General features: G+C 34.0%; 1 protein-coding gene and 1 long non-coding RNA gene across 2 annotated transcripts in view; one reads left to right on the forward strand and one right to left on the reverse strand.

Annotated features, from left to right (window-relative positions):
- LOC111088713 overlaps positions 1–3,880 on the reverse strand; it is a 19,909-nt gene extending 16,029 nt beyond the window's left edge. Inside the window, exon 1 of the long non-coding RNA XR_002613148.1 lies at positions 3,521–3,880. This is a non-coding gene — a long non-coding RNA (uncharacterized LOC111088713). The remainder of the gene's footprint in view (positions 1–3,520) is intronic.
- LOC106470903 (Krueppel-like factor 10) lies at positions 2,193–8,485 on the forward strand. Its single transcript, XM_013931479.2, has 4 exons — positions 2,193–2,332; positions 5,366–5,587; positions 5,951–6,740; positions 7,236–8,485. Exons 1-4 carry the CDS (start codon positions 2,264–2,266, stop codon positions 7,550–7,552), a joined length of 1,398 nt encoding a protein of 465 aa, XP_013786933.1. The 5' UTR covers positions 2,193–2,263; the 3' UTR covers positions 7,553–8,485.
- The last annotated feature ends 3,490 nt before the right edge of the window (positions 8,486–11,975 follow it).

The following is an 11,975-nucleotide window of genomic DNA, read 5'->3' on the forward strand; positions in this document are numbered from 1 at the left end:
GGCTACTCTTTTACCAACGAATAGTAGAATTGACCGTCACATTATAACGCCCCCACAGCTGAAAGGGCGAGTTTGTTTGGTGTAACGGGGATTCGAACCCGCGACCCGCAGATTGCGAGTCGAGCGCCCTATCCACCTGGCCATCTCTTTGATAAAACAGACAACTGTGATGTAGAATATTTACACAAATCGACAATAGATGGACCCTATCGTTAAAAATGCTAACTTCCTTGTAACTTCAAGAAACATATGTTTTTATTGCCCTGCATTTCGGTTCTATCTTGTTCTTGGGTTTACACGAACTCAATCCGCAGTGCAATCGAGACACTCTTAAAATTAATTGCAGTGCTTCCACCTATAAATAAACAATAATAGAAAAATCCCAAACCGTTCTGGATCTCAGATGCTGAAACATTACACGCTGTGTATTGAGTTCGAGAGTACTTTTGACAGACAAGCTGAGAAGCGAAACGAAAGATAATAATAATAATAATATACAAAAACAGATAGGGTACGCGGTCGTTGTTACGTCGGTTTTGTCTTCTACACTCCAGACTACTGTACATAAAGTTTCGGGTGTACATTTTCAGCTAATATAACTTTTTTTGTGTGTGAAATATAAACAAACAAACTGTTTATGCATTCTACGCATTACACTCGCGAACTTCATTAGCTTCACTGTTTGTGTATTATGTCGTGATTTCAACGGACTTACGAACAATGTTGAAGGTGTTCATACAATTATGTTTACGTTATTTGTTGGGGGTGTATCCTCTATCATACAATAATAATAATATTATTTATTTCAATCACTTCTTTCTCGTACAAACATAAAGACATAACACAAACTTATATGATGTTTTATAAATGAAGGAAACATGTTTCTAAATTAGCAAGCAGAAAAACAACGGAGGGAAATTACAAAATAGACTGAAGTTGTGTACTTTCTGTTATCAATTATACGGTTCATGTCAACATTACACGCTGTCTACGTTGATATGTGGAAATTACATACTGATGTTATTGTACTTCTATATGTAATTAATACACATTACAAAACTCTCACACAATGTGTATCCCAATATCCACCTCTCTCTCTCTCTCCAGCAATTGAAGATCCAAATGATGCAAACAGATTTTGTGGAGTATTGATCGAAAACCATCATATGCGGTTAGCATAGCACTAGTGATCAAAATACACCAGCAAACTGACGACAGAACTCTGAACAAACTACAGATGGGACTGTCCACAATAACTCCATAGATGTAACACTGTGGATCAAAATACATCTCAACACTGTCAACATAACATTGATGAAACTATATATATATTCAAATAGTCGACAGAACCGATAAAACTACGTCCGCTTTAACCCCGTAGACATAAAACTGTCTATCAAAATACATGGTGTTCTGTGACATGGTACAAACTTAATTCATTTCCCCCGACACGTACCGTTAAGTTCACAACTGTTAGAGTCTTTGTAGTGGGTTTAGTTTGTTATACGTCCAAAATGTCGGTATAAAGCTGCTAGAATACGTTAAGAATTGATATATAGCAAGAAGAGACAGGGTGTCTCCCAATATGACAATCACCAGCTGATCACACACAGTAATGAGATCACCATCCAATCAAACTCTGCGTTGTCGTCTTTCGAACCTCACAACCACGTGAAAAATCTCACGTGAATCATTTTTATGTCTGAGAATTGAAGTGAAACAAGAAGGCAGTATATCAAAGTATCTTAAGAATTCATTTAACTGCTCCTGTAATACAATACGAAATTTATGTATTGCAATTGTGTCTCACTTCTAATACGTTGTAACGAAATGAATAATTAATGTCTATATGTAAAAATTGCGATAGTAAAAATATCTTTACATGATCAAAGAAATGCTCTTTTTTTTTTTAAATTGAAACTTTTTTTTAGTTTCGACTAAATACGTGTTATATCCGTCTACGAGGCTTGTCAACAGTACGTGCATTAGCTCACGCTCTAACTGCAACACTTTGTTACTCATGCTCTTGTCATACACGGTACACGTGCTCAGCAGACCCACAATCACGCACTGATCACATGAACACTCAATCTTCATTGGCTGAGTTAACATGCCCTCCAATCTTCCTCGATGCTGAATGGACAATACAGTTCCGGCCCATATGACTTTGTTTTGAATCTACAATACACACCCTATCGTTTTAGAATAAAAGCAGATTTCGAAGGCCGAAGAAACTTTTACGTTAGTTTGAAGTCGTAAGTGAATGTTGCAGTGTTTAACGATGTCTAGACTTTCATATTCTCCACCACATACTCCTCCACATTCGTTCTCTGTAAGTATCGGGAACGAAATAATCTTCTACTTTATGTTAATAATAGTTAACTTAGGGTTAGCCTTCAGTTGAACGTTCGACTTTACTTACTTGCTGTACCAAACACAATGGGCAGCCTTTCGAACAAGCATTACACTGGTGAAAATTTACGGAGCCAAATAAAAACAAACAACAACAATTTTGGCTTCGTTGTGTTTGTGTTATGTTTTTATTCAAAATTAGATTTCATGTGTCAACTGTCCAAAAATCATATTAACTAGTTGTGTGTACTGTTGATATTATTATTGTAGTGTAGACACGTAAGTATAATATTAATAACTACGCGTCAGCGGAAAGGCGGTTTTTCCTTCCAGCCTACGCTGCTGAGTGCTGTAATGTTAATAGTTCATGTGATGTGCACGTGAATCTGGTGTTGATCTGTCATATTGAACTCCAACGTTTTAACCAGTGTTTGCTTGTTTCAAAATTTAACGAAACGTGTTTGTATTAATCAATAGATGTTTGATAAAAAAAAAATACTAACTAGTATATCATAGTCTAAGTACTAGTAGGTTAGTTGTAAGTTTATTTTATTTTACTAATTTTTAGGCTGTGGTGACAAAAACAATTTAAGTTTTTAACTTAAACAGTGTCTGTAACCCCAGTTAAATGCGAAACAGTAAGTTGTAGGCCTAATTGGAACAAAGGAAGAAGCATTTGTCTTCCAAAGGTTAACTTTTATTAAATAGTAAGATACAGACAGTCATGACTGTATTAATTGACAACTAAATTCAGTAACATTTATTAAAATCTGCTTAAACACAACATTTAAGCTGTTGATGTATCAGTTTTCAGTTACTAGTCTTGGATGTTCAAAAAAAAAATTCAAACTAATATGTTTGTTGTGCTACTGCTGCCAACATCTTACTTGTGAAACTAGCTTTTATTAGAGATGTAACAGTTTAGTTTAATGATCAGTTACTTAGAAACGTAAGTTTTTGTGATATTTTTATTTATATAATGTTCACCAGGAAATTTGTAATCTAGAATCAAAACTTGGTTTTATCTGTTCTTTAAAGAGTTCTTTGTCTTTACTTGATATTTGTGAAAAATAGAACAGATTATGAAAATAACAAAGTTAGGAACAGTGGGTTATGATGAGTTATTATTGTACAAGACAGCATGAGAACTATAGGCTACTGTACTTACAAAGCAGCATGGGCCTAGTAGTAGTAGTAGTAGGATTCTGCTGTCTAGTCTTGTCTGGTTCTGTAAGATCCCCTGAATCACCAAGGTTTTTTCTATCTTCTATGTAATGGCACCAGTTTATCTCCCCAATTGCAGTTCAAGGAGAGAGAAACTAATAAAAGGTGGAACTGACAATGCTACTCTACCTATGGACTTTGGTTGTTTACTTCTGATTTGTACATCCACAAAGAGATAGAGATGATTGCATTTAGCCAATTAGAGGGTCATTGCAACATTTGAATGTGATAGTTAAGTGCAGAAGTCCAAGAGAGACTTTGAACTTAGCTCTGTTGAAGTGTTGGTGAGTGATAATATTTAGGGGGAGGAGTTGTTCTAGAATGAACCATTGTTTGAATGACAACACTTTAAATGTGAAATCAGTTTTGTATTGTTTTAAAGATAGCAGTAGTCACCATGTTGAGTGATTAAACAGTCAAGTTCTAAAGAGGCAATAACTTCTTGGCTTGACAGGGGAGTTTAATCTACTTCCATCTTGACTTCTTCCCAAACAATAGTGAGAAGTAAAATTTTGTTTTCAATGGGAAGAAAAAGATTAACCTATGAATGATATATAACTACACTAAATCACATCATTTATAAATTCACGCACTGACGTCAACAAAAAACTTCCACGATCATAAATTTCAGTTTTGGAGATTTGGTTGATGATTTTCCAACATTTTTCTCAAAGGTTTCCAAACTTTATATCAACAATTAGAGAAACCGGAAGAACATAGTTATACAGCTATTACCTCCAATTGCTCTGTTGCTAGCCAGTTTTAGAAACTTATTAGTAGGTAAAAAATGTTACCCCCCTTCTCCACATCAATTTTATCCTCCGTTCCTTAGAATCGGAATATCTACTATGTTCACATCTTAATATCATCAGAATATTTAGTGGGATTTAATAAAATTTAAGTATGAAATTTGGACCAGTTAGTAGATAACAAAGGCTGTATCTTTCTCTAATTGTACTACTCATCCAAAGTTAATAAGCTAAAATACTTTGTTTTGTAAAATGAAACAGTCTGTCAGTGCTGTGGGTAAACGAAATCTGTAAATCAGCCTTAAAACTGTATTGTATAATTTTAAAAATTGGAAGAGGAGTTAAAAATGTTGATTAGCATATTAATTTTAAAAAAGGCCATAATTAAGAGTGTGAAACATCTTTAAGTGATTTCCTGTGAATTAGCATGTTATGAAACAACATTAAAGTGGGAAGTTTGTAATAATCAGGACTTTTTTTTTGACAACACAAGTTATTAAATATTAAAAAAACAAAATCACTGGTGCCCAAGAGATTTTAAAAGATAATTAAAAAAATACATACATACATACATATACATGTGTGTGTGTGTGGTTGGTTGGTTTTGAAGTCCCTCAGATTTTAAAAGTGTTTACACAATATAGAATCACTATTAAGGTTTCATAAATACCTCTTGATGGGTCTTGTTTGTTTTCTTTTCTTTCTCTATATATCTGTTTACATTCTGAGGGTTTGCTAATATTCAGAAACTATTGTTCCATGTTTTTCTGCTACATTTACGGTGAACTGATTTACCAGTACCACCCCTTTTTTTTTAAATTAAAGCATTAAGATTTTATTTGAATTTAATAATGTTGATTTTAGCTTCTTTGATAATAACATGAAATATTATTTATTTATTGAGGAAATCATATTATTTGATTTGGTGGGAAGTAAAAAAAAACAACAATGAACCAATTAAAATACATTCTGATTGAATATATTGACTATGGATGTTAATGGCTTCAACATATATTAAAATAGATTTTTTTTTCCCCCAGGAGGATTGTCTTCATGGAGTAGTGCAAGAGAAGAATGACTTTGATGCAGTACAAACACTGTTATCTATCAGCCAACAGATATGCCCAGCCCAGCATGACAGCAGCACGCAAGACAGTGTCGATTTCTTCAATACCAGACAGCTCGAGTTGACACCACCCAACTCTGAAGATGAACTGGAAGAAATCAATCAGAAAAAAAAAAGCAATTCTGAGCTTGCTCGAGTAAGTTCCCGTGTTTGTAGTGAGACAATCCAAATAGATCTTTTGAGTGTTTGTAATAAGCAAATGTTATTAATGCTTATGTAGGTTCTCGTGTTTAGAGTGATTATGATGGGAAAAAAATCGGAATGTATGAAACTAAAATGTAAAAGGTGTTATGAGGAGAATGTTCTGTGTGTGTGTGTGTTTACACGTTTGTTTTGTATGGACATGTTTTCATGTGGTCAGGCAAGCATGGTAAAATGTTAGTGATTATGAGACATCTCTTTATTGTCATTGGATTCTGCCAATTTTTCTGTAGTATTTTTCTTCTGGTTTGTCCATTTACTTAACGTATATATTCAAGTGTTATTCTCTTATTTTCAGTTGCTTTTGACTCAGACACCTCCTCCTACACCAAGTCCTCAGGTGACAGGTATGCCTGTGTCTGTCATCAGAAGAGCTCCACGAGTGTGCCATTTCTCAGAAAATAGTATTACTGAAAAGGATGAATCGAGAAGGAGTGAAGTGATCCAGCTCACTGGCTGTGATAGAAACACCACATTTCCTGGTAAGCAATCTGCTGTGTCTCCTTCAGTTAGTCTGCCTGTCACGACAACTGCTCAGAGTGTTAGTTCTGGTTCTGTTACCATACAACACACCCCAATAACAGCAGTGCTTCCACTCACTCTGGATACATCTTCTGTTCATTGTGTATTAAACACATGCACCACTCAGAGTACAGCTAAGCCTATCGCTATTGCTCCTAAGATCATTCCTACAACTGTGGTTCCCATTCTTTCTACTGTCAGGCCAATGATGGCCAGTAACAGTCAACAAGAAGACTCTTCAGTCAAATCTTGTTCTCTTCCCAACACTTCGAATGGTGCCCCTACCACTTTGATACCATTATTAGGATCCAATGGATCTGTATTCCAGTTTCTGGTAGCAGCAACACCACTGGGAATTAATGGGACGACAGTGACCTGTGGAATCCCCGATGGACAAGCTTCCAAACCGCGGATATTAGCTCCTGCACCATTAGTGTTTTCACCGACAGATAAAGCAAGTTTACTGGCAGATGCAAGACGAAGAGCTTATCAGTGCTCTTATCCGAATTGTTCCAAGACCTATTTCAAAAGCTCTCACCTGAAGGCCCACATCAGAACCCACACAGGTAAATAACTTGTACATAGTATTCTTTTGTACCTGATGAACCATTGGAATGTGGTTATGTTTTTAACAAAAACTAGAGTTGTTTTGGGTCAAAGAACATTTAATGTTTTGCAAGATTTATAAATCTTGATTATTTCTAGGAACCAATACTTTGCTTTATGTAAGTAATAGATATTTATAGTTCAATGAAAATGGGAAAGACGTCCCATTTCAAAAACATTTTTTTTAGAATATTTTCCCACGAGTTTTAGAAACAAAAGAATGCATCATCAGAACTTAAAAAACACACTTAGCAAGCATAAAGTAGACTTGGTAAGTTCATTAACTAATGTGACACAATAGGCATTTCTGTGACACATTTCTTACAGTAGAGCTAATGTGAGGGTGTCCTTTGTGTTGCTTCCAGAAATTGTCATTATTTTTCCACAATTCAAGTGGTTGTTTCAGTACGGATAAGCACAAGATATATTTATCGGTTGTTGGAATTCTTTTTCAGGGGAAAAACCATTTGCCTGTACATGGGAAGGATGTAACAGAAAATTCTCGAGGTCTGACGAACTTTCACGTCACAAGAGAACTCATACAGGAGAGAAAAAATTTGCTTGTCCAGTGTGCGAGCGGAGATTTATGAGGAGTGACCACCTTGCTAAACATGTAAAAAGACACACCAGTGGCAAGCGAGTAGGACTTTGGGTCAATCATCATTCTACAAATAGCGGTTCAAATCAAGAGGGATGCGTGTCCGAAACCGGGAGAGCCGAGCGTGGGTTAGGAGTGACCACCTTGCAGTTTCTCCTCCCTTCATCTGTATAGAATGTCTGAAGAACTTCATATAATATTCACTGTGATTCTTTGGTATTAAACTTTAAAATCTTCAGGGTTACCAGGTTAGGGTAACAACAGTCTCTCTTAGTATAGTGTTTTATGTTATACACTTGGTTTGCTCCAGTTTATATTTTGTTGATTAACTAATGCTATTACTTACAACTGGTTTTACCAGGACTCTCATCATATGAGTAAAGGCATAACATCAGCATGAATGTGGAAAATTATATGTACTTAAGGTTGCTCTGTGAAATTAGATTCTGGAGATTGTAGTAAAGTATTGATTTGGTTCTCTATTGCAAGTAGGATATTGTGTAGTCAAAAGGTAACATTCAGGTTTATACTCGCAAGTTATTTTAATAATTATAATATATTATTAATTGATATGAAAATGTTAGTCAAGTTTCAGTTGGCTATGTGAAACACAAATTTATTAGGCATTATGTAAACTAAACTGTTGAAATTTGGTTCAGAAAATACCTATATGTTTGTCATGTTCTATGTGTGATGCTGAGTGTATTTTTCCTTTTTGACAAAAATGAAAAAGTAATAAAAAAGTGGTTAATTTACTAAAAACAAGTTTATTTTTTACTTTGGATCTAAAAAAAGCATTTTTATCAATTTTTTTTTTGTAAATGTGGGAACCATATTTTGATAGTTATTTTATAAAATGCTGTGCTTCAAAGGAAAAGTACACTCCTGTTAGTAAGGAGATTCTGTATGTTTTTGTTGGTTTTCTGCATCCATTCGTGTTCAAATTCCGGTGCTGTTAGTCAACTACCAACTTTGATGGTAGATTAACCGACTATAACTCTTGATTTAAGAGTATTTATTTATAAGAATTATTCTAAATTAAGTCGAAAAGTGTAAATACGCGACACATTTCCTACTGTTGAAATACAAATAACATGAGAAAACGAATTGTTTTTTCTGTTTGTTTTGTTCATAGAACACACACACACCTACGTGTAGATATAGGTTAATAAATTTCTGAGAAGAGGTTAGCCCACAAATAGTAAAGTTAAACAAAAAGAAAACATCTGTAGTTGAGATTTTTATCAAAATTTTAGGCCTATTGGTTTCTGATGCTTCGGTCGTTTAAACCGTATTACTATTGTAGTTGTACATACTTTTTTTTTAAATGTTATACTTTAAGTCTGATAAAAATACAAATAACTGATAAAAGTAAGAATTTATAATGTGCTTACATGCTCGAAACAAAAATTCATTGCAGCACGATTTCATACACACAAACGTTTTTAACAAAACGGTCTTGCCCAAACGTTTTGAGTTTTAATTTATTACGATTTTCTTGTTTCAAAAGAATACCGGTTTCGTGGGCAACTCAACTGTTCAGCCATCTATGGTCTAAAACATGAAGCAAACGCCTAAATAAGAACTTTATAGGTTCACGTGCGATTAATATTTAAGAACATATTAAAGGTGATGTAAAAAATAATTATACCTTTTTTAATGTAGTTTGTACGTTTTTTCTATGTTTTATTGCGAAGTTAAAAATAGAAATATACGCCTCGCTACGATCAGTTCTTTTTTTTTAATAATATTATGAAAATCACTTGCATATGCAAATCTTTTGGCCATGTATGTATAAAACTATTACGATTTCAAACATTATTTTATTGGGCGTTTAAATGCGTCTTTGAACGTACGTTAAATAATCGCTAGAGGGCTTCCTAATATTTTAAAAAGTGCACAATTAAACCTCAACTTTTGTTTTAAACGACGGATAAAGCATTAATTAGCTATCTCTAGTTTTATAAGTATGATTACAGAACTCCCGTTTTTCTGTGTTTATTTTTAGATACTTTCGAGTTTTATATAAATAGCCTAAATTTTTTTCGTGTTGTGTATATATATATATATATATATATATACACACACACACACACAACCACCCACTCAACATTTCCTTACACAAAGCCTCGTTTTAACAACGTGTCTGCGGAGTGTAATAGAAATGTAGGAACTTAATACCCCTCAGTAGGCGTGTTTTAAGAAACAATGCTATATACAAGTCAGGAAGGAAGGTTTCTTTGATTTAGCGCAAAGCTACACGGTGGACCATTTGCGCTCTGTTCAGTGCGGGGAATCAAACCCCCCATTTTAGCATTTTAAGTCTGTAAGCTTACCGGTAACCCAGTAGGGAAAGGTGCGAAGTTTGTTTATTTTAAGTTAAGCACAAAGCTACACAATGGGCTATCTGTGCTCTGTCCACCACGGGTATCGAAGCCCGGTGTCTAGCGTTGTGTCATATCGCTGTGCCACTAGGGGGCAGGTGCGAAGTTAACGTGAAATAAGTAACGATTTCCTGGTGTTTAATCGACTAAAAATGAAAATCAGATGCCACGGATGTGAAGCAGATCAGATTTGAATTATTTATGTGTCTATCTAATTTTAACCATTTACTGGCTATACAGATAGTTTTTTTATTACTGTTTCTAAGACGGAAACTTTTTTTTTATATATATATTTTAGAATGTTTAAATATTTACTTACTTTGTTTCACGTTTTAGGATACATAAGACTGAAGAGTGGGATTACCCACGAAACCGGTATCTTAAAGTAGTCGTTTCTTATCGCACAATGCCCTTTGTACTCCGTCCGCCACGGGGAATCAAACCCCGGAGTTTAGCATTACAAGATGGTAAATTTATCACTGGGATACACGGGCATATCCTAAAGAAAAAAAAATCGAAATCAAGTTTTAACCCTAAAAAAAAAAAGACCAAGTTTTCTGTGTATAAACAAACAATTTGAGGTTTAAAAAATGGATCAAAGTAGTTTTTTGTAAATAATATTTCTAAAATCTCGATAAAATAACTGCTCAACGGAACGGTATCCGGCTTATCAATTCAAAAATAATAATAATGGTGTTAATGAACTTTGCCCTAGAACACAACAAGATAGTAAATATCTTGAACACAACGCTTAGTAGAACCTTTTATTATCTATGAAATTTTGAAAGACCTGACTTAAGTGTTTAGAGACGATTAAAACATTGCAAATATTTACGATTTTCCAGTATTTTGTATCGGTTAGTATGGATAAATATGAAATTAGAGAAAAAAAAAAACCCATCAATAATCATAAAAGTGTTGCACATTATTATCTTTTAATGTGTGGGGGGTAGATTAAAAACAAACAAACATATGTTCTATTACCGACCCGCTGGGAATCAACGTATTTAACAAAAGATACGTGGTTTACATAATCGGAAAGCAATTATAAAAACGAACGACTATTGTTTATGTAATTTCATTTTTTAAATATATGATAAATAAGGTTTCTCAAAAAATTGCTCTTTAGCAAAATTCTTGCGAAATATGCTTTTGTTCTTTCAATTTCGATGTGGAAAACAAAATCATCACAAAACAGCAATTTGTTTGCCAGCACTAAGAACTGTCAAGTACTACCAGCGAAACGGTGACTAATCGTATAAAACTTGTTCTCTCTCTCACTCACGTCAGTCCATATAATTCTAGTTTAGTTGAAACTCTGAATAATTTGGACAGGTGCAAGCAAGAAATCAGACTTTTTACGAGTTCTGTAATTTATGTCTAGTAAAACAAATACGGTCTAAGATATTTAAATAAAATTATGGAAAAACATAGTTTACAGTTTCGAATGCTTGGCGTGTCATGAATTTTATACCGGAGACAAATTGCTACTAGATTAGAAGTGTATTGAAATACTTCTGTGATGCGGATAAGAAAACATATCGAAAGTATATATTAATATATGTATATATTAATTTTAAACAGAATGAATATAACCAGATATATTTAATTAACCAGTAGAAGGCTCTGCAGTCGAATAACGGAACACTGTGACGCGAAGGGCAATAAACACCAGTAAACAGTATTGCCCACCATTTTTCAAAATGAATGTGATGCCGTATCTACCTTCATTTTTTCCCCGCATCATCCCCAATTCCATGGAAGAATTCCAAATTACAATTCTAAAATGTTTTGCTCTTTACCAGAAGATGAATCTTTATTTAACATTACATTTTTAACTGTGAAAATATAAAGAGAATAATATAACACGATCTTTAATCGTAGAATGTGAATAACATAAAATTAAAATATATTATTTTAAGTAAGCAAATTACAAATAAATAGAAAGACCCGAATTATATATTTATTTAATATTCAATAAGTAACCGAGAGGATGTGATAATAAAGTAGTGACATCTAGCGATGATTTTAAGTGTTTATATATATTGTCATGTCTCCGTTCGTTAGTTAATTTTCCGTAAATTCGTTCCGACGAAACTTTAGCGACACAAGTCCTTTCTTAAGTAAAACTGGTTTATTCTTTCCGAATACAACTTTACGATACACTTAATTTCAACAGTCGCTCTATAACAATAACTCGCGTTTCACGTGGC

The sequence above is a fragment of the Limulus polyphemus genome, unplaced genomic scaffold, assembly GCF_000517525.1.
Source record: "Limulus polyphemus unplaced genomic scaffold, Limulus_polyphemus-2.1.2 Scaffold4278, whole genome shotgun sequence".
Classification (NCBI taxonomy): Eukaryota; Metazoa; Arthropoda; class Merostomata; order Xiphosura; family Limulidae; genus Limulus; species Limulus polyphemus.